This window comes from Heptranchias perlo, unplaced genomic scaffold (assembly GCF_035084215.1).
Source record: "Heptranchias perlo isolate sHepPer1 unplaced genomic scaffold, sHepPer1.hap1 HAP1_SCAFFOLD_645, whole genome shotgun sequence".
NCBI classification, from domain to species: Eukaryota; Metazoa; Chordata; class Chondrichthyes; order Hexanchiformes; family Hexanchidae; genus Heptranchias; species Heptranchias perlo.
This window is the reverse complement of record NW_027139672.1, coordinates 27,491-51,254: the sequence shown is the minus strand read 5'-3', so window position 1 is coordinate 51,254 and position 23,764 is coordinate 27,491. Positions and strand designations below refer to the sequence as shown.

Below are 23,764 nucleotides of genomic sequence, written 5' to 3'. Positions count from 1 at the left end.
ACACTGTGAGACCCGGTCCCAGAGGGGGAAAGGACAGTGTATCTAACGCACTGTGAGACCCGGTCCCAGAGGGGGAAAGGACAGTGTATCTAACGCACTGTGAGACCCGGTCCCAGAGGGGGAAAGGACAGTGTATCTAACACACTGAGAGACCCGGTCCCAGAGGGGGAAAGGACAGTGTATCTAATACACTGTGAGACCCGGTCCCAGAGGGGGAAAGGACAGTGTATCTAACGCACTGTGAGACCCGGTCCCAGAGGGGGAAAGGACAGTGTATCTAACGCACTGAGAGACCCGGTCCCAGAAGGGGAAAGGACAGTGTATCTAACACACTGTGAGACCCGGTCCCAGAGGGGGAAAGGACAGTGTATCTAACGCACTGTGAGACCCGGTCCCAGAGGGGGAAAGGACAGTGTATCTAACGCACTGAGAGACCCGGTCCCAGAGGGGGAAAGGACAGTGTATCTAATACACTGTGAGACCCGGTCCCAGAGGGGGAAAGGACAGTGTATCTAACACACTGTGAGACCCGGTCCCAGAGGGGGAAAGGACAGTGTATCTAACACACTGTGAGACCCGGTCCCAGAGGGGGAAAGGACAGTGTATCTAACGCACTGTGAGACCCGGTCCCAGAGGGGGAAAGGACAGGGTATCTAACGCACTGTGAGACCCGGTCCCAGAGGGGGAAAGGACAGTGTATCTAATACACTGTGACACCCGGTCCCAGAGGGGGAAAGGACAGTGTATCTAACACACTGTGAGACCCGGTCCCAGAGGGGGAAAGGACAGTGTATCTAACGCACTGTGAGACCCGGTCCCAGAGGGGGAAAGGACAGGGTATCTAATACACTGTGAGACCCGGTCCCAGAGGGGAAAGGACAGTGTATCTAACGCACTGTGAGACCCGGTCCCAGAGGGGGAAAGGACAGTGTATCTAACGCACTGTGAGACCCGGTCCCAGAGGGGGAAAGGACAGGGTATCTAACACACTGTGAGACCCGGTCCCAGTGGGGGAAAGGACAGTGTATCTAACGCACTGTGAGACCCGGTCCCAGAGGGGGAAAGGACAGTGTATCTAACGCACTGTGAGACCCGGTCCCAGAGGGGGAAAGGACAGTGTATCTAACACACTGAGAGACCCGGTCCCAGAGGGGGAAAGGACAGTGTATCTAACGCACTGTGAGACCCGGTCCCAGAGGGGGAAAGGACAGTGTATCTAACGCACTGTGAGACCCGGTCCCAGAGGGGGAAAGGACAGTGTATCTAACACACTGAGAGACCCGGTCGCAGAGGGGGAAAGGACAGTGTATCTAATACACTGTGAGACCCGGTCCCAGAGGGGGAAAGGACAGTGTATCTAATACACTGTGAGACCCGGTCCCAGAGGGGGAAAGGACAGTGTATCTAACACACTGAGAGACCCGGTCCCAGAGGGGGAAAGGACAGTGTATCTAATACACTGTGAGACCCGGTCCCAGAGGGGGAAAGGACAGTGTATCTAACGCACTGTGAGACCCGGTCCCAGAGGGGGAAAGGACAGTGTATCTAACGCACTGAGAGACCCGGTCCCAGAAGGGGAAAGGACAGTGTATCTAACACACTGTGAGACCCGGTCCCAGAGGGGGAAAGGACAGTGTATCTAACGCACTGTGAGACCCGGTCCCAGAGGGGGAAAGGACAGTGTATCTAACGCACTGAGAGACCCGGTCCCAGAGGGGGAAAGGACAGTGTATCTAATACACTGTGAGACCCGGTCCCAGAGGGGGAAAGGACAGTGTATCTAACACACTGTGAGACCCGGTCCCAGAGGGGGAAAGGACAGTGTATCTAACACACTGTGAGACCCGGTCCCAGAGGGGGAAAGGACAGTGTATCTAACACACTGTGAGACCCGGTCCCAGAGGGGGAAAGGACAGTGTATCTAACACACTGTGAGACCCGGTCCCAGAGGGGGAAAGGACAGTGTATCTAACATACTGTGAGACCCGGTCCCAGAGGGGGAAAGGACAGTGTATCCAACACACTGAGAGACCCGGTCCCAGAGGGGGAAAGGACAGTGTATCTCACACACTGTGAGACCTGGTCCCAGAGGGGGAAAGGACAGTGTGTCTAACACACTGAGACCCGGTCCCAGAGGGGGAAAGGACAGTGTATCTAACGCACTGTGAGACCCGGTCCCAGAGGGGGAAAGGACAGTGTATCTAACGCACTGTGAGACCCGGTCCCAGAGGGGGAAAGGACAGTGTATCTAACGCACTGAGACCCGGTCCCAGAGGGAGAAAGGACAGTGTATCTAACACACTGTGAGACCCGGTCCCAGAGGGGGAAAGGACAGTGTATCTAACACACTGTGAGACCCGGTCCCAGAGGGGGAAAGGACAGTGTATCTAACGCACTGTGAGACCCGGTCCCAGAGGGGGAAAGGACAATGTATCTAACACACTGAGAGACCCGGTCCCAGAGGGGGAAAGGACAGTGTATCTAACGCACTGAGAGACCCGGTCCCAGAGGGGGAAAGGACAGTGTATCTAACGCACTGTGAGACCCGGTCCCAGAGGGGGAAAAGGACAGTGTATCTAACGCACTGTGAGACCCGGTCCCAGAGGGGGAAAGGACAGTGTATCTAACATACTGTGAGACCCGGTCCCAGAGGGGGAAAGGACAGTGTATCTAACACACTGTGAGACCCGGTCCCAGAGGGGGAAAGGACAGTGTATCTAACACACTGTGAGACCCGGTCCCAGAGGGGGAAAGGACAGTGTATCTAACGCACTGTGAGACCCGGTCCCAGAGGGGGAAAGGATAGTGTATCTAACGCACTGTGAGACCCGGTCCCAGAGGGGGAAAGGACAGTGTATCTAACGCACTGTGAGACCCGGTCCCAGAGGGGGAAAGGACAGTGTATCTAACACACTGTGAGACCCGGTCCCAGAGGGGGAAAGGACAGTGTATCTAACACACTGTGAGACCCGGTCCCAGAGGGGGAAAGGACAGTGTATCTAACACACTGTGAGACCCGGTCCCAGAGGGGGAAAGGACAGTGTATCTAACACACTGTGAGACCCGGTCCCAGAGGGGGAAAGGACAGTGTATCTAACACACTGTGAGACCCGGTCCCAGAGGGGGAAAGGACAGTGTATCTAACACACTGTGAGACCCGGTCCCAGAGGGGGAAAGGACAGTGTATCTAACGCACTGTGAGACCCGGTCCCAGAGGGGGAAAGGACAGTATATCTAACGCACTGTGAGACCCGGTCCCAGAGGGGGAAAGGACAGTGTATCTAACGCACTGTGAGACCCGGTCCCAGAGGGGGAAAGGACAGTGTATCTAACGCACTGTGAGACCCGGTCCCAGAGGGGGAAAGGACAGTGTATCTAACGCACTGTGAGACCCGGTCCCAGAGGGGGAAAGGACAGTGTATCTAACACACTGTGAGACCCGGTCCCAGAGGGGGAAAGGACAGTGTATCGAACACACTGAGAGACCCGGTCTCAGAGGGGGAAAGGACAGTGTATCTAACACAGTGAGAGACCCGGTCTCAGAGGGGGAAAGGACAGTGTATCTAACGCACTGTGAGACCCGGTCCCAGAGGGGGAAAGGACAGTGTATCTAACGCACTGTGAGACCCCGGTCCCAGAGGGGGAAAGGACAGTGTATCTAACACACTGTGTGACCCGGTCCCAGAGGGGGAAAGGACAGTGTATCTAACACACTGTGAGACCCGGTCCCAGAGGGGGAAAGGACAGTGTATCTAACACACTGTGAGACCCGGTCCCAGAGGGGGAAAGGACAGTGTATCTAACACAGTGAGAGACCCGGTCTCAGAGGGGGAAAGGACAGTGTATCTAACGCACTGTGAGACCCGGTCCCAGAGGGGGAAAGGACAGTGTATCTAACGCACTGTGAGACCCGGTCCCAGAGGGGGAAAGGACAGTGTATCTAACACACTGTGAGACCCGGTCCCAGAGGGGGAAAGGACAGTGTATCTAACACACTGTGAGACCCGGTCCCAGAGGGGGAAAGGACAGTGTATCTAACACACTGTGAGACCCGGTCCCAGAGGGGGAAAGGACTGTGTATCTCACACACTGAGACCCTGCCTTACCTGTCCCGCCTCTGACACCGCCTCTTTGTGCGTTCTGTCTGTCCGCAGGCTCCGTGAATGCGAGGTCTCCGCAGAGTCACGTGGGAAGTGAGGAGGGGAGCGGCCGCCTGCTCCAGGTCACCGTCCATGGCTTGGATTGAGAGCGTGTGAAAACCTCAGGCCCTGGAGTGTGTGGATTCTCGGAGAGGTCCTCGGGCCAACACAGCAATCATGGAGGAGGCTGGAGCTTCCTGGCCCTGGGCTATCGGACAGAGCAGCTGCTGGTGAACAAAACATGGACAGTTAGACCGAAACAAACGGACCAGCCATTCCTCAATGATCGGTGGCCCCTTCCTGTAAGAAGTGGACACTGTGGGTCATTGTACTGGTGGCTACCAGCCAGTACACACAGTCCCACATCCCCTCCCTCCCCCCAACCCCGGCACCCAGCCCCACACAGGGTGTCGATGAACCCCACAGTATCAGCCTGCCTCGCTCGGTCTCACTCTCGCGAGTCAGAAGACCGTGGGTTTGAGCCCCTCACACTCCAGAGATTCGAGCCCCGTAATCCAGGCGTACAGTCCCCGGTGGGCAGTGCCGAGGGAGCGCTGTGCCGTCCGAGGGAGCGCTGCGCTGTGCCGAGACCGAGGGAGCGTTGCGCCGTCGGAGGGGCCGTCGGAGGGAGCGCTGCGCCGTCGGAGGGGCCGCGCCGAGGGAGCGCTGCGCCGTCGGAGGGGCCGCGCCGAGGGAGCGCTGCGCCGTCGGAGGGGCCGCGCCGAGGGAGCGCTGCGCCGTCGGAGGGGCCGCGCCGAGGGAGCGCTGCGCCGTCGGAGGGGCCGCGCCGAGGGAGCGCTGCGCCGTCGGAGGGGCCGCGCCGAGGGAGCGCTGCGCCGTCGGAGGGGCCGCGCCGAGGGAGCGCTGCGCCGTCGGAGGGGCCGCGCCGAGGGAGCGCTGCACCGTCGGAGGGGCCGCGCCGAGGGAGCGCTGCACCGTCGGAGGGGCCGCGCCGAGGGAGCGCTGCACCGTCGGAGGGGCCGCGCCGAGGGAGCGCTGCACCGTCGGAGGGGCCGCGCCGAGGGAGCGCTGCACCGTCGGAGGGGCCGCGCCGAGGGAGCGCTGCACCGTCGGAGGGGCCGCGCCGAGGGAGCGCTGCACCGTCGGAGGGGCCGCGCCGAGGGAGCGCTGCACCGTCGGAGGGGCCGCGCCGAGGGAGCGCTGCACCGTCGGAGGGGCCGCGCCGAGGGAGCGCTGCACCGTCGGAGGGGCCGCGCCGAGGGAGCGCTGCACCGTCGGAGGGGCCGCGCCGAGGGAGCGCTGCACCGTCGGAGGGGCCGCGCCGAGGGAGCGCTGCACCGTCGGAGGGGCCGCGCCGAGGGAGCGCTGCACCGTCGGAGGGGCCGCGCCGAGGGAGCGCTGCACCGTCGGAGGGGCCGCGCCGAGGGAGCGCTGCACCGTCGGAGGGGCCGCGCCGAGGGAGCGCTGCACCGTCGGAGGGGCCGCGCCGAGGGAGCGCTGCACCGTCGGAGGGGCCGCGCCGAGGGAGCGCTGCACCGTCGGAGGGGCCGCGCCGAGGGAGCGCTGCACCGTCGGAGGGGCCGCGCCGAGGGAGCGCTGCACCGTCGGAGGGGCCGCGCCGAGGGAGCGCTGCACCGTCGGAGGGGCCGCGCCGAGGGAGCGCTGCACCGTCGGAGGGGCCGCGCCGAGGGAGCGCTGCACCGTCGGAGGGGCCGCGCCGAGGGAGCGCTGCACCGTCGGAGGGGCCGCGCCCCTTCTGCTCTGTGTGAGGGGCTCAGTCGGGACCCCGGGAGAGATCAGTTCACTCAGCACTAGGCCCGGGGATGAAGCCTGGGCCTTTCCAGCTCTGTCTTGGCCCCCCCCAGCCCCACATTTTAAATAAAAGTAACTCCGGTAAGTGTCTCCAGACGAGCAAATGGTGTGGCAGCTGCTGAGTGTGGAATAAACAGCAGTTTAATTGCCCACAGTGTACGGGAGCAGTCAATGAGACAATTAAGTCTGTCCCAGTGAATCAAAGACCAAGTCCCTGGGGGTTAATCTGACCCACCCATTCATCTGGCCATCACCCCTCTCTTCACCCAATCCAAACTCAAAGCAATGTCAAAGCTGGTCGCCCACCGTCCCTGAAGGGTGGTAACAACACGACCTGGCCTCCAGCTCAGTGCTCCCCCTGACTAGTAATCCCCCCCCTTCAGCTCACACTCTTTTCTCCATTCTACCAGCCCCGCCGGCAGAATCCCTCTGTGTCCGTGTCTCTCTCTCTCTCTATCAGAGACGGAGAAAGAAGCGCAGAGAGACAGACACAGAGAGAGACAGAGACACACAGACAGAGAGAGAGAGACAGACACAGAGAGAGAGAGAGACAGACACAGAGAGAGAGAGACAGACACAGAGAGAGAGAGAGACAGACACAGAGAGAGAGAGAGAGACACAGAGAGAGAGAGAGAGACACAGAGAGAGAGAGAGAGACACAGAGAGAGAGAGACACAGAGAGAGAGAGAGAGAGAGAAAGAGAGAGACACAGAGAGAGAGAGAGAGAGAAAGAGAGAGACACAGAGAGAGAGAGAGAGAGAGAGAAAGAGAGAGACAGAGAGAGAGAGAGAGAGAGAAAGAGAGAGACACAGAGAGAGAGAGAGAGAGAGAAAGAGAGAGACACAGAGAGAGAGAGAGAGAGAGAGAGAAAGAGAGAGACACAGAGAGAGAGAGAGAGAGAGAAAGAGAGAGACACAGAGAGAGAGAGAGAGAGAGAAAGAGAGAGACACAGAGAGAGAGAGAGAGAGAGACAGACAGAGAGAGAGAGAGACAGACACACACACGGACAGAGACGCAAAGAGAGAGGGAGAGAGAGAGAGATGCAAAGAGAGAGATTCAGGGAGAGAGAGACACAGAGATGCAGAAAGAGAAAGAGGGAGATGAGAGGGATAGAGGCGTAGAGAAAGGGAGAGAGCACACGCGCAAGGGTATTAAAGGTTCCAGAACCAAGGCGTGTGGATGGTGTTAAGATACCGATCAGACACAATCTAATTGAATGACAGCTCAGGCTCCAGTGGCTGAATGACCTCCTCCTGTTCCTTTGTTAAATATTGGCCAGGAACACCGGGGAGAATTCCCCTGCTCGTCTTCCAACAGTGACCATGGGATCTTTTATGTCTACTTAAGAGGTACTGCCACTCCGAAAGTGCAGCGCTCCCTCAGTACCGACCCTCCGACAGTGCGGCGCTCCCTCAGTACCGACCCTCCGACAGTGCGGCGCTCCCTCAGTACCGACCCTCCGACAGTGCAGCGCTCCCTCAGTACCGACCCTCCGACAGTGCAGCGCTCCCTCAGTACCGACCCTCCGACAGTGCGGCGCTCCCTCAGTACCGACCCTCTGACAGTGCAGCGCTCCCTCAGTACCGACCCTCCGACAGTGCGGCGCTCCCTCAGTACCGACCCTCCGACAGTGCGGCGCTCCCTCAGTACCAACCCTCCGACAGTGCGGCGCTCCCTCAGTACCGACCCTCCGACAGTGCGGCGCTCCCTCAGTACTGACCCTCCCGACAGTGCGGCGCTCCCTCAGTACCGACCCTCAGACAGTGCGGCGCTCCCTCAGTACTGACCCTCCGACAGTGCGGCGCTCCCTCAGTACTGACCCTCCGACAGTGCGGCGCTCCCTCAGTACTGACCCTCCCGACAGTGCGGCGCTCCCTCAGTACCGACCCTCAGACAGTGCGGCGCTCCCTCAGTACTGACCCTCCGACAGTGCGGCGCTCCCTCAGTACCGACCCTCTGACAGTGCAGCACTCCCTCAGTACCGACCCTCCGACAGTGCGGCGCTCCCTCAGTTCTGACCCTCCCACAGTGCGGCGCTCCCTCAGTACTGACCCTCCGACAGTGCAGCGCTCCCTCAGTACTGACCCTCCGACAGTGCAGCACTCCCTCAGTACTGACCCTCCCACAATGCGGCGCTCCCTCAGTACTGACCCTCCGACAGTGCGGCGCTCCCTCAGTTCTGACCCTCCCACAGTGCGGCGCTCCCTCAGTACCGACCCTCCCACAGTGCGGCGCTCCCTCAGTACTGACCCTCCCACAATGCGGCGCTCCCTCAGTACTGACCCTCCGACAGTGCGGCGCTCCCTCAGTTCTGACCCTCCCACAGTGCGGCGCTCCCTCAGTACCGACCCTCCCACAGTGCGGCGCTCCCTCAGTTCTGACCCTCCCACAGTGCGGCGCTCCCTCAGTACCGACCCTCCCACAGTGCGGCACTCCCTCAGTACCGACCCTCCGACAGTGCGGCGCTCCCTCAGTACCGACCCTCCCACAGTGCGGCGCTCCCTCAGTTCTGACCCTCCCACAGTGCGGCACTCCCTCAGTACTGACCCTCCGACAGTGCGGCGCTCCCTCAGTACCGACCCTCCCACAGTGCGGCGCTCCCTCAGTACTGACCCTCCGACAGTGCAGCGCTCCCTCAGTACCGACCCTCCCACAGTGCAGCACTCCCTCAGTACTGACCCTCCGACAGTGCGGCGCTCCCTCAGTACCGACCCTCCCACAGTGCGGCGCTCCCTCAGTACTGACCCTCCGACAGTGCAGCGCTCCCTCAGTACTGACCCTCCGACAGTGCAGCGCTCCCTCAGTACCGACCCTTCGACAGTGCGGCGCTCCCTCAGTACTGACCCTCCGACAGTGCAGCGCTCTCTCAGTACCGACCCTCCCACAGTGCGGCGCTCCCTCAGTACTGCCCCTCCGACAGTGCGGCGCTCCCTCAGTACCGACCCTTCGACAGTGCGGCGCTCCCTCAGTACTGACCCTCCGACAGTGCAGCGCTCTCTCAGTACTGACCCTCCCACAGTGCGGCGCTCCCTCAGTTCTGACCCTCCCACAGTGCAGCGCTCCCTCAGTACCGACCCTCCCACAGTGCGGCGCTCCCTCAGTACCGACCCTCCCACAGTGCGGCGCTCCCTCAGTACCGACCCTCCCACAGTGCGGCGCTCCCTCAGGACCGACCCTCCCACAGTGCGGCGCTCCCTCAGTACTGACCCTCCGACAGTGCGGCGCTCCCTCAGTACCGACCCTCCCACAGTGCGGCGCTCCCTCAGTACCGACCCTCCCACAGTGCGGCGCTCCCTCAGTACTGACCCTCCGACAGTGCGGCGCTCCCTCAGTACCGACCCTCCCACAGTGCGGCGCTCCCTCAGTACCGACCCTCCCACAGTGCGGCGCTCCCTCAGTACTGACCCTCCGACAGTGCGGCGCTCACTCAGTACCGACCCTCCGACAGTGCGGCGCTCCCTCAGTACTGACCCTCCGACAGTGCGGCGCTCCCTCAGTACTGACCCTCCCACAGTGCGGCACTCCCTCAGTACTGACCCTCCCACAGTGCGGCACTCCCTCAGTACTGACCCTCCCACAGTGCGGCACTCCCTCAGTGTGGCGCCGGGAGTGTTGGCCTCGATTATGGGGGCTCGAGTCTCTGGAGTGGGGCTCGAACCCAAGACCTTCTGACTCAGAGACGAGAGTGCTACCAACAGAGTCATGAATGACACCTTGGCAGATAAATTTAAACGATCAGAAATTTGATGCAAAATTAAAGCATGAATTTATGATTAATGGGAGGATTTCAGAATAAAATCAGTTTTTAAACAATTTCCATCGATAAAATTCAGATTATGGGGTGTGTAATTTTCTCCCACATTTTGAAGTAAAAACACTTAAATTTATCCTATTTATTTTTCAACATCACATTGGAACAGAAGGAATAGGAGCAGGGGGAGGCCGTTCGGCCCCTCGAGCCTGCTCCACCATTCAATCAGATCATGGCTGATCTTCGACCTCAACTCCACTTTCCCCCCCTTGATTCCCCGAGAGTCCAAAAATCTATCGAACTCAGCCTCGAATATACTCAATGACTGAGCATCACAGCCCTCTGGGGGAGAGAATTCCAAAGATTCACCACCCTCTGAGTGAAGAAATTCCTCCTCATCTCAGTCTTGAATGGCCGACCCCTTATCCTGAGACTATGTCCCCCTAGTTCTAGACTCTCCAGTCAGGGGAATCAATCTCTCAGCATCGACCCTGTGAAGCCCCCTCAGAATCTTCTATGTTTCAATGAGATCACCTCTCATTCCTCGAAACCCCAGAGAGTCTCGGCCCATTCTACTCAATCTCTCCTCATAGGACAACCCTCTCATCCCAGGGATCAGTCTGGTGAACCTTCGTTGCACCGCCTCCAAGGCAAGTATATCCTTCCTTAGATAAGGAGACCAAAACTGTACACAGTACTCCAGGTGAGGTCTCACCAAAACCCTGTACAATTGTAGTAAGACTTCCTTACTCTTGTACTCCAATCCCCTTGTAATAAAGGCCAACATACCATTTCCCTTCCTAATTGCTTGCTGTACCTGCATGTTAACTTTCTGTGTTTTGTGGACAAGGACATCCAAATCTCTCTGAACACCAACATTTAATAGTTTCTCACCATTTAAAAAATATTCTGTTTTTCTATTCTTCCTACCAAAGTGAATAACCTCACATTTCACTCCATCTGCCACCTTCTCACCCACTCACTTAACCTGTCGATATCCCTTTGCAGACTCTTTACGTTAACAATAACTTGCATTTATATAGCGCCTTTAACATAGTAAAACGTCCCCAAGGCGCTTCACAGGAGCGTATTCAAACAGAATCTGACCCCGAGACACATAAGGAGATATTAGGACAGGTGACCAAAAGCTCGGTCAAAGAGGGAGGTTTTCAGGAGCGTCTTAAAGGAGGAGAGAGAGAGAGAGAGAGGGGGAGAGGTTTAGGGAGGGAATTCCAGAGCTTAGGGCCCAGGCAGCTGAAGGCACGGCCGCCAATGGTGGAGCGATAGGAATCGGGGATGTGCAAGAGGCCGGAATTGTAGGGGTGCAGAGATCTCGGAGGGTTGTCGGGGCTGGAGGAGGTTACAGAGATAGGGAGGGGGGAAAGGGCCGTGGAGGGATTTGAAAACGAGGATGAGAATTTTAAAATTGAGGTGTTCCCGGACCGGGAGCCAATGTCGGTCCAGCGAGCACAGCGGAGCGATGGGTGAACGGGACTGCAGGAGTTTTAGATGAGTTGAGGGTTACGGAGGGTGGAAGGTGGGAGGCCGGCCAGGAGAGCATTGGAATAGTCCGAGTCTGGAGGTCACAAAGGGCACGGGTGAGGGTTTCAGCAGCAGATGAGCTGAGGCAGGGGGCGGAGACCGAGAGGGGCGACGTCATGCAGTTTGTAGTAGGCGGTCTACAGATATGGACGCCATACATCTCAACGATACTGCTCGCTGAACCCTCGAAAATCTTTGGACCCAATTTCTTTTTGTCAAGAAAAGCAAAGTCCTTTCTTGTCTCGATTTCCTGTAGATGCTGCTCTCACGACTGTGTTGCTCACACTGCAGCAGGGATCTCGCTGTCTTTCGTTCCCAGTTAAACGTCGAGCATGGTCAGCTGGACCCAGACGGCCACTACACACAGGACCCACCCCCTGCAGACTGAGGTCAGTCAGCCCCAGTCTGATTTGAGGTCACACTGCAAGGCATTGTTTAGTCGAAGAATTGTAGAGCAGGGTGGGCTGTGTGATGCATTTTATATCATCGAAAGTAGTCGATGTCAAAGTCTTGGAGAGGGTGCGGAGGAGATTTACCAGATGGTGCCAGGGATGAGGGACCTCGGTTTATGTGGAGAGACGGGAGAAGCTGGGGTTGTTCTCCTCAGAGCGGAGAAGGTTAAGGGGAGATTTGATAGAAGTGTTCAAAATCATGAGGGGTTTTGATCGAGTAAATAAGGAGAAACGGTTTCCAGTGGCAGGTAACCAGAGGACCCAGATTTAAGATAATTGGCACAAGAGCCAGAGGGGGGGGAGATGAGGAGAATTTCTTAACGCAGCGAGTTGCGATGATCTGGAATTCACTGCCTGATGGGGCGGAGGAAGCAGATTCAATAATAACTTTCAAAAGGGAGATCGATAAATATCTGAAAAGGAGAATGAGGGAGTGCCGTGCCGTCGGAGGGGTGGCACCGAGGGGGGGGGCGCCGTGCCGTCGGAGGGGGGGCGCCGAGGGGGGGGCGCCGTGCCGTCGGAGGGGGGGCGCCGAGGGGGGGGCGCCGTGCCGTCGGAGGGGCGGCACCGAGGGGGCACCGCGCAGTCTTTCGGATCAGACGTTAAACCCAGGCCCCATTTGCCGTCTCAGGTGAACGTAAAGGATCCCACGGACACCATTTCGAAGAAGAGCAGTGGGGGGGGGGGGGGGGGGGGGGGGGAGTTCTCCCCGGTGTCCTGGGGCCAAATATTTATCCCTCAACCAACATCACTAAAAAAAAACACAGATTATCTGGTCATTATCACATTGCTGTTTGTGGGATCTTGCTGTGCGCAGATTGGCATTTCCTTCATCACAACAGTGACTACGCTTCAAAAGTACTTAATTGGCTGTGAAGAGCTTTGGGACGTCCTGAGGTGGTGAAAGGCACTGTAGAAATGGGGGATCTTTCTATTATACTTGGTAGTTACTGATCAGTAATACTTCAGTGCTTGATACTATACTTCAGTGCTAGTTACTGATCAGTAATACTTCAGTGCTAGCTAGATACTATACTTCAGTCCTAGTTACTCATTAGTAATAGTTCAGTCCTAGTTACTGATCAGTACTAGTTCAGTCCTAGTTACTGATCAGTGATAGCTCAGTGATAGCTAGTTACTCATCAGTTACTGATCGGTAATACTTCAGTGCTAGTTACTGATCAGTAATACTTCAGTGCTAGCTAGATACTATACTTCAGTCCTAGTTACTCATTAGTAATAGTTCAGTCCTAGTTACTGATCAGTACTAGTTCAGTCCTAGTTACTGATCAGTGATAGCTCAGTGATAGCTAGTTACTCATCAGTTACTGATCGGTAATACTTCAGTGCTAGTTACTATACTTCAGTCCGAGCTACTCATCAGCAATACTTCAGTGCTAGCTGGTTACTGATCAGTAATACTTTGTGCGAGCTGGTTATTCATTGGTAATACTTCAGTGCTAGTTACTGATCAGTAATACTTCAGTGCTAGCTAGATACTATACTTCAGTGCTAGTTACTGATCAGTAATACTTCAGTGCTAGCTAGATACTATACTTCAGTGCCAGTTACTGATCAGTAATACTTCAGTGCTAGCTAGATACTATACTTCAGTGCCAGTTACTGATCAGTAATACTTCAGTGCTAGCTAGATACTATACTTCAGTGCCAGTTACTGATCAGTAATACTTCAGTGCTAGATACTATACTTCAGTGCTAGTTACTGATCAGTAATACTTCAGTGCTAGCTAGTTACTATACTTCAGTGCCAGTTACTAATCAGTAATACTTCAGTGCTAGCTAGTTACTATACTTCAGTGCTAGTTACTGATCAGTAATACTTCACTGCTAGCTAGATACTATACTTCAGTGCCAGTTACTGATCAGTAATACTTCAGTGCTAGCTAGTTACTATACTTCAGTGCTAGTTACTGATCAGTAATACTTCAGTGCTAGCTAGATACTATACTTCAGTGCTAGTTACTGATCAGTAATACTTCAGTGCTAGCTAGATACTATACTTCAGTGCCAGTTACTGATCAGTAATACTTCAGTGCTAGCTAGATACTATACTTCAGTGCTAGTTACTGATCAGTAATACTTCAGTGCTAGATACTATACTTCAGTGCTAGTTACTGATCAGTAATACTTCAGTGCTAGCTAGTTACTATACTTCAGTGCCAGTTACTGATCAGTAATACTTCAGTGCTAGCTAGTTACTATACTTCAGTGCCAGTTACTGATCAGTAATACTTCAGTGCTAGCTAGTTACTATACTTCAGTGCTAGTTACTGATCAGTAATACTTCAGTGCTAGCTAGTTACTATACTTCAGTGCCAGTTACTGATCAGTAATACTTCAGTGCTAGCTAGATACTAGACTTCAGTGCTAGTTACTGATCAGTAATACTTCAGTGCTAGCTAGTTACTATACTTCAGTGCTAGTTACTGATCAGTAATACTTCAGTGCTAGCTAGTTACTATACTTCAGTGCTAGTTACTGATCAGTAATACTTCAGTGCTAGCTAGTTACTATACTTCAGTGCTAGTTACTGATCAGTAATACTTCAGTGCTTGATACTATACTTCAGTGCTAGTTACTGATCAGTAATACTTCAGTGCTAGCTAGATACTATACTTCAGTCCTAGTTACTCATTAGTAATAGTTCAGTCCTAGTTACTGATCAGTACTAGTTCAGTCCTAGTTACTGATCAGTGATAGCTCAGTGATAGCTAGTTACTCATCAGTTACTGATCGGTAATACTTCAGTGCTAGTTACTATACTTCAGTCCGAGCTACTCATCAGCAATACTTCAGTGCTAGCTGGTTACTGATCAGTAATACTTTGTGCGAGCTGGTTATTCATTGGTAATACTTCAGTGCTAGTTACTGATCAGTAATACTTCAGTGCTAGCTAGATACTATACTTCAGTGCTAGTTACTGATCAGTAATACTTCAGTGCTAGATACTATACTTCAGTGCTAGTTACTGATCAGTAATACTTCAGTGCTAGCTAGTTACTATACTTCAGTGCCAGTTACTGATCAGTAATACTTCAGTGCTAGCTAGATACTATACTTCAGTGCCAGTTACTGATCAGTAATACTTCAGTGCTAGATACTATACTTCAGTGCTAGTTACTGATCAGTAATACTTCAGTGCTAGCTAGTTACTATACTTCAGTGCCAGTTACTAATCAGTAATACTTCAGTGCTAGCTAGTTACTATACTTCAGTGCTAGTTACTGATCAGTAATACTTCACTGCTAGCTAGATACTATACTTCAGTGCCAGTTACTGATCAGTAATACTTCAGTGCTAGCTAGTTACTATACTTCAGTGCTAGTTACTGATCAGTAATACTTCAGTGCTAGCTAGATACTATACTTCAGTGCTAGTTACTGATCAGTAATACTTCAGTGCTAGCTAGATACTATACTTCAGTGCCAGTTACTGATCAGTAATACTTCAGTGCTAGCTAGATACTATACTTCAGTGCTAGTTACTGATCAGTAATACTTCAGTGCTAGATACTATACTTCAGTGCTAGTTACTGATCAGTAATACTTCAGTGCTAGCTAGTTACTATACTTCAGTGCCAGTTACTGATCAGTAATACTTCAGTGCTAGCTAGTTACTATACTTCAGTGCCAGTTACTGATCAGTAATACTTCAGTGCTAGCTAGTTACTATACTTCAGTGCTAGTTACTGATCAGTAATACTTCAGTGCTAGCTAGTTACTATACTTCAGTGCCAGTTACTGATCAGTAATACTTCAGTGCTAGCTAGATACTAGACTTCAGTGCTAGTTACTGATCAGTAATACTTCAGTGCTAGATACTATACTTCAGTGCTAGTTACTGATCAGTAATACTTCAGTGCTAGCTAGTTACTATACTTCAGTGCCAGTTACTGATCAGTAATACTTCAGTGCTAGCTAGTTACTATACTTCAGTGCTAGTTACTGATCAGTAATACTTCAGTGCTAGCTAGTTACTATACTTCAGTGCTAGTTACTGATCAGTAATACTTCAGTGCTAGCTAGTTACTATACTTCAGTGCTAGTTACTGATCAGTAATACTTCAGTGCTAGCTAGATACTATACTTCAGTGCTAGTTACTGATCAGTAATACTTCAGTGCTAGCTAGTTACTATACTTCAGTGCTAGTTACTGATCAGTAATACTTCAGTGCTAGCTAGATACTATACTTCAGTGCTAGTTACTGATCAGTAATACTTCACTGCTAGCTAGAATCTATACTTCAGTGCCAGTTACTGATCAGTAATACTTCAGTGCTTGATACTATACTTAAGTGCCAGTTACTGATCAGTAATACTTCACTGCTAGCTAGAATCTATACTTCAGTGCTAGTTACTGATCAGTAATACTTCAGTGCTTGATACTATACTTCAGTGCCAGTTACTGATCAGTAATACTTCAGTGCTAGCTAGATACTATACTTCAGTGCTAGTTACTGATCAGTAATACTTCAGTGCTAGCTAGATACTATACTTCAGTGCCAGTTACTGATCAGTAATACTTCAGTGCTAGTTACTGATCAGTAATACTTCAGTGCTGGCTAGTTACTATACTTCAGTCCTAGTTACTCATTAGTAATAGTTCAGTCCTAGTTACTGATCAGTACTAGTTCAGTCCTAGTTACTGATCAGTGATAGCTCAGTGATAGCTAGTTACTCATCAGTTACTGATCGGTAATACTTCAGTGCTAGTTACTATACTTCAGTCCGAGCTACTCATCAGCAATACTTCAGTGCTAGCTGGTTACTGATCAGTAATACTTTGTGCGAGCTGGTTATTCATTGGTAATACTTCAGTGCTAGTTACTGATCAGTAATACTTCAGTGCTAGCTAGATACTATACTTCAGTGCTAGTTACTGATCAGTAATACTTCAGTGCTAGCTAGATACTATACTTCAGTGCCAGTTACTGATCAGTAATACTTCAGTGCTAGATACTATACTTCAGTGCTAGTTACTGATCAGTAATACTTCAGTGCTAGCTAGTTACTATACTTCAGTGCCAGTTACTAATCAGTAATACTTCAGTGCTAGCTAGTTACTATACTTCAGTGCTAGTTACTGATCAGTAATACTTCACTGCTAGCTAGATACTATACTTCAGTGCCAGTTACTGATCAGTAATACTTCAGTGCTAGCTAGTTACTATACTTCAGTGCCAGTTACTGATCAGTAATACTTCAGTGCTAGCTAGTTACTATACTTCAGTGCTAGTTACTGATCAGTAATACTTCAGTGCTAGCTAGTTACTATACTTCAGTGCCAGTTACTGATCAGTAATACTTCAGTGCTAGCTAGATACTATACTTCAGTGCTAGTTACTGATCAGTAATACTTCAGTGCTAGATACTATACTTCAGTGCTAGTTACTGATCAGTAATACTTCAGTGCTAGCTAGTTACTATACTTCAGTGCCAGTTACTGATCAGTAATACTTCAGTGCTAGCTAGTTACTATACTTCAGTGCTAGTTACTGATCAGTAATACTTCAGTGCTAGCTAGTTACTATACTTCAGTGCTAGTTACTGATCAGTAATACTTCAGTGCTAGCTAGTTACTATACTTCAGTGCTAGTTACTGATCAGTAATACTTCAGTGCTAGCTAGATACTATACTTCAGTGCTAGTTACTGATCAGTAATACTTCAGTGCTAGCTAGTTACTATACTTCAGTGCTAGTTACTGATCAGTAATACTTCAGTGCTAGCTAGATACTATACTTCAGTGCTAGTTACTGATCAGTAATACTTCACTGCTAGCTAGATACTATACTTCAGTGCCAGTTACTGATCAGTAATACTTCAGTGCTTGATACTATACTTAAGTGCCAGTTACTGATCAGTAATACTTCAGTGCTTGATACTATACTTCAGTGCCAGTTACTGATCAGTAATACTTCAGTGCTAGCTAGATACTATACTTCAGTGCTAGTTACTGATCAGTAATACTTCAGTGCTAGCTAGATACTATACTTCAGTGCCAGTTACTGATCAGTAATACTTCAGTGCTAGTTACTGATCAGTAATACTTCAGTGCTAGCTAGTTACTATACTTCAGTGCCAGTTACTGATCAGTAATACTTCACTGCTAGCTAGTTACTATACTTCAGTCCGAGCTACTCATCAGCAATACTTCAGTGCTAGCTGGTTACTGATCAGTAATACTTTGTGCGAGCTGGTTATTCATTGGTAATACTTCAGTGCTAGTTACTGATCAGTAATACTTCAGTGCTAGCTAGTTACTATACTTCAGTGCTAGTTACTCATCAGTAATACTTCACTGCTAGCTAGATACTATACTTCAGTGCCAGTTACTGATCAGTAATACTTCAGTGCTAGCTAGTTACTATACTTCAGTGCTAGTTACTCATCAGTAATACTTCAGTGCTAGATACTATACTTCAGTGCTAGTTACTGATCAGTAATACTTCAGTGCTAGCTGGATACTATACTTCAGTGCTAGTTACTGATCAGTAATACTTCAGTGCTAGCTAGTTACTATACTTCAGTGCTAGTTACTGATCAGTAATACTTCAGTGCTAGCTAGATACTATACTTCAGTGCTAGTTACTGATCAGTAATACTTCAGTGCTAGCTAGTTACTATACTTCAGTGCCACTTACTGATCAGTAATACTTCAGTGCTAGCTAGTTACTATACTTCAGTGCTAGTTACTGATCAGTAATACTTCAGTGCCAGCTAGATACTATACTTCAGTGCCAGTTACTGATCAGTAATACTTCAGTGCTAGTTACTGATCAGTAATACTTCAGTGCTAGCTAGTTACTATACTTCAGTGCCAGTTACTGATCAGTAATACTTCAGTGCTAGCTAGATACTATACTTCAGTGCCAGTTACTGATCAGTAATACTTCAGTGCTAGCTAGTTACTATACTTCAGTGCCAGTTACTGATCAGTAATACTTCAGTGCTAGCTAGATACTATACTTCAGTGCTAGTTACTGATCAGTAATACTTCAGTGCTAGATACTATACTTCAGTGCTAGTTACTGATCAGTAATACTTCAGTGCTAGCTAGTTACTATACTTCAGTGCCAGTTACTGATCAGTAATACTTCAGTGCTAGCTAGTTACTATACTTCAGTGCTAGTTACTGATCAGTAATACTTCAGTGCTAGCTAGTTACTATACTTCAGTGCTAGTTACTGATCAGTAATACTTCAGTGCTAGCTAGATACTATACTTCAGTGCTAGTTACTGATCAGTAATACTTCAGTGCTAGCTAGTTACTATACTTCAGTGCTAGTTACTGATCAGTAATACTTCAGTGCTAGCTAGATACTATACTTCAGTGCTAGTTACTGATCAGTAATACTTCACTGCTAGCTAGATACTATACTTCAGTGCCAGTTACTGATCAGTAATACTTCAGTGCTTGATACTATACTTAAGTGCCAGTTACTGATCAGTAATACTTCAGTGCTAGCTAGATACTATACTTCAGTGCTAGTTACTGATCAGTAATACTTCAGTGCTAGCTAGATACTATACTTCAGTGCCAGTTACTGATCAGTAATACTTCAGTGCTAGTTACTGATCAGTAATACTTCAGTGCTAGCTAGTTACTATACTTCAGTGCCAGTTACTGATCAGTAATACTTCAGTGCTAGCTAGTTACTATACTTCAGTGCTAGTTACTGATCAGTAATACTTCAGTGCTAGTTACTGATCAGTAATACTTCAGTGCTAGCTAGTTACTATACTTCAGTGCTAGTTACTCATCAGTAATACTTCACTGCTAGCTAGATACTATACTTCAGTGCCAGTTACTGATCAGTAATACTTCAGTGCTAGCTAGTTACTATACTTCAGTGCTAGTTACTCATCAGTAATACTTCAGTGCTAGATACTATACTTCAGTGCTAGTTACTGATCAGTAATACTTCAGTGCTAGCTAGATACTATACTTCAGTGCTAGTTACTGATCAGTAATACTTCAGTGCTAGCTAGTTACTATACTTCAGTGCTAGTTACTGATCAGTAATACTTCAGTGCTAGCTAGATACTATACTTCAGTGCTAGTTACTGATCAGTAATACTTCAGTGCTAGCTAGTTACTATACTTCAGTGCCACTTACTGATCAGTAATACTTCAGTGCTAGCTAGTTACTATACTTCAGTGCTAGTTACTGATCAGTAATACTTCAGTGCCAGCTAGATACTATACTTCAGTGCCAGTTACTGATCAGTAATACTTCAGTGCTAGCTAGATACTATACTTCAGTGCTAGTTACTGATCAGTAATACTTCAGTGCTAGCTAGATACTATACTTCAGTGCTAGTTCCAGTTACTGATCAGTAATACTTCAGTGCCAGCTAGATACTATACTTCAGTGCTAGTTACTGATCAGTAATACTTCAGTGCTAGTTACTGATCAGTAATACTTCAGTGCTAGCTAGTTACTATACTTCAGTGCTAGTGACTGATCAGTAATACTTCAGTGCTAGCTAGTTACTATACTTCAGTGCTAGTTACTGATCAGTAATACTTCAGTGCTAGATACTATACTTCAATGCCAGTTACTGATCAGTAATACTTCAGTGCTAGCTAGATACTATACTTCAGTGCTAGTTACTGATCAGTAATACTTCAGTGCTAGATAGATACTATACTTCAGTGCTAGTTACTCATCACTAATACTTCAGTGCTAGCTAGTTACTATACTTCAGTGCTAGTTACTGATCACTAATACTTCAGTGCTAGCTAGATACTGTACTTCAGTGCTAGTTACTGATCACTAATACTTCAGTGTTAGTTACTAGTCGACCAATACTTGGAGCTAGTTATCCAACTGCTGGTCGGTTACTGTCACCAGCCGGTGACTATGCAGTGAACGAGCTGGCCTAGTCAGCCAGTTACTAGTCAGCGGTGTCTAACCAGCCGTTAACTAGCAGCCCCCTCCCTCTCCCTCCCCCTCCCCCCGGGCCTCACTCACCGGGGATCCGGCCCCGCTCTCCCTGGGCGGACACGGTGACTCCTAACCCGGGGATCCAGTAGATCCAGTGGATCCCTCGGCGGGTGGGGGAGGGGATGGTTTTTTTTCAGGCTCCGCTCCCTCCCCCTTTGAACGGCGAACCGGGCGGCTGACGTCACTGGCCCCGCCCCGCCGACGCCCCCTCGCCCCTCCCATTGGCCGGCGCCTTCGGCTCCCCCATTGGGCGGCGGCCGTTCCGAGCGCCGCCATTGGTGGAGAGGGCCAGGTCCAGGGAGAGGCGGCTTCTGATTGGTCGGCCGCGCGGCAGGAGGCGTCTCCCCATTGGTCCGGGCCCGGCCGGCGCTGGTCAACCGCAGCCTCTGATTGGATGAAAGCCCGCCGGCGGTTGTGGAGGTTGGGGGGGGGGGGGGAGTGATGTGTCGGCCGCGCTGATTGGACGCACCCATCACCCCGCTGCGGCCAATCGAGGACCCGCTACCTTTCGGGGACGGGAGGCCGGCCGATGTGTCGGACGCGGTGATTGGACAAAGGAGGGAGGGGCGGAGAGGGGCGGGGCCGAGCCGCGCGCTGCGGCGGTTGGTGACGTCGGATTTAAAACGCAACCGTCGCGCCGCGCGGGGCGGGGGGGAGAACTGGCCAATGGGAAGGCGGCTTACAACCGAGGTGGCCGTGGAGCGAGCGAGGAGTGAGGGTATGGACATCCTATAGATTGTATACATTGTCTATAGTGTGAATGATAAATAGGGGAGAGGGTGTGGATATAGACATCCTATAGATTGTATACATTGTCTATAGTGTGAGTGATAAATAGGGGAGAGGGTGTGGGTATAGACATCCTATAGATTGTATACATTGTCTATAGTGTGAATGATAAATAGGGGAGAGGGTGAGGGTATAGACATCCTATAGATTGTATACATTGTCTATAGAGTGAATGATAAATAGGGGAGAGGGTGTGGGTATAGACATCCTATAGATTGTATACATTGTCTATAGTGTGAATGATAAATAGGGGAGAGGGTGTGGGTATAGACATCCTATAGATTGTATACATTGTCTATAGAGTGAGTGATAAATAGGGGAGAGGGTGTGGGTATGGACATCCTATAGATTGTATACATTGTCTATAGAGTGAGTGATAAATAGGGGAGAGGGTGAGGGTATAGACATCCTATAGATTGTATACATTGTCTATAGAGTGAATGATAAATAGGGGAGAGGGTGAGGGTATAGACATCCTATAGATTGTATGCATTGTCTATAGAGTGAATGATAAATAGGGGAGATGGTGTGGGTATAGACATCCTATAGATTGTATACATTGTCCATAGAGTGAATGATAAATAGGGGAGAGGGTGTGGGTATAGACATCCTATAGATTGTATACATTGTCTATAGAGTGAGTGATAAATAGGGGAGAGGGTGTGGGTATAGACATCCTATAGATTGTATACATTGTCTATAGAGTGAGTGATAAATAGGGGAGAGGGTGTGGGTATAGACATCCTATAGATTGTATACATTGTCTATAGAGTGAATGATAAATAGGGGAGAGGGTGTGGGTATAGACATCCTATAGATTGTATACATTGTCCATAGAGTGAATGATAAATAGGGGAGAGGGTGTGGGTATAGACATCCTATAGATTGTATACATTGTCTATAGAGTGAGTGATAAATAGGGGAGAGGGTGTGGGTATAGACATCCTATAGATTGTATACATTGTCTATAGTGTGAGTGATAAATAGGGGAGAGGGTGTGGGTATAGACATCCTATAGATTGTATACATTGTCTATAGTGTGAGTGATAAATAGGGGAGAGGGTGTGGGTATAGACATCCTATAGATTGTATACATTGTGTATAGAGTGAGTGATAAATAGGGGAGAGGGTGTGGGTATAGACATCCTATAGATTGTATACATTGTCTATAGTGTGAGTGATAAATAGGGGAGAGGGTGTGGATATGGACATCCTATAGATTGTATACATTGCCTATAGAGTGAGTGATAAATAGGGGAGAGGGTGAGGGTATAGACATCCTATAGATTGTATACATTGTGTATAGTGTGAATGATAAATAGGGGAGAGGGTGTGTGAAGAGACATCCTATAGATTGTATACATTGTCCATAGTGTGAGTGATAAATAGGGGAGAGGGTGAGGGTATAGACCTCCTATAGATTGTATACATTGTCCATAGTGTGAATGATAAATAGGGGAGAGGGTGTGGGTATAGACATCCTATAGATTGTATACATTGTCTATAGTGTGAGTGATAAATAGGGGAGAGGGTGTGGGTATAGACATCCTATAGATTGTATACATTGTCTATAGAGTGAATGATAAATAGGGGAGAGGGTGTGGGTATAGACATCCTATAGATTGTATACATTGTCTATAGTGTGAGTGATAAATAGGGGAGAGGGTGTGGGTATAGACATCCTATCGATTGTATACATTGTCTATAGTGTGAGTGATAAATAGGGGAGAGGGTGTGGGTATAGACATCCTATAGATTGTATACATTGTCTATAGTGTGAGTGATAAATAGGGGAGAGGGTGTGGGTATAGACATCCTATAGATTGTATACATTGTGTATAGAGTGAGTGATAAATAGGGGAGAGGGTGTGGGTATAGACATCCTATAGATTGTATACATTGTCTATAGTGTGAGTGATAAATAGGGGAGAGGGTGTGGATATGGACATCCTATAGATTGTATACATTGCCTATAGAGTGAGTGATAAATAGGGGAGAGGGTGAGGGTATAGACATCCTATAGATTGTATACATTGTGTATAGTGTGAATGATAAATAGGGGAGAGGGTGTGTGAAGAGACATCCTATAGATTGTATACATTGTCCATAGTGTGAATGATAAATAGGGGAGAGGGTGTGGGTATAGACATCCTATAGATTGTATACATTGTCTATAGTGTGAATGATAAATAGGGGAGAGGGTGTGGGTATAGACATCCTATAGATTGTATACATTGTCCATAGAGTGAATGATAAATAGGGGAGAGGGTGAGGGTATAGACCTCCTATAGATTGTATACATTGTCTATAGAGTGAATGATAAATAGGGGAGAGGGTGTGGGTATAGA

The 23,764-nt window shown here is 49.8% G+C and overlaps 1 protein-coding gene across 3 annotated transcripts in view; it reads right to left on the bottom strand.

Annotated features, from left to right (window-relative positions):
* The window catches only part of LOC137318086 (proline-rich protein 14-like), a 52,724-nt gene extending 31,911 nt beyond the window's left edge, over positions 1 to 20,813 (bottom strand). For 2 of the 3 annotated variants that reach the window (XM_067981052.1, XM_067981054.1), the window contains exons 1-2: positions 20,655 to 20,813; positions 4,107 to 4,366 (exon numbers count right to left, since the gene is read on the bottom strand). In XM_067981052.1, coding sequence (XP_067837153.1) covers positions 4,107 to 4,234 — 128 coding nt within the window. In that variant the 5' untranslated portion in view covers positions 4,235 to 4,366; positions 20,655 to 20,813. The remainder of the gene's footprint in view (positions 1 to 4,106; positions 4,367 to 20,654) is intronic. The other variant, XM_067981053.1, reaches the window with a different exon arrangement.
* Between the last annotated feature and the right edge of the window lie 2,951 nt (positions 20,814 to 23,764).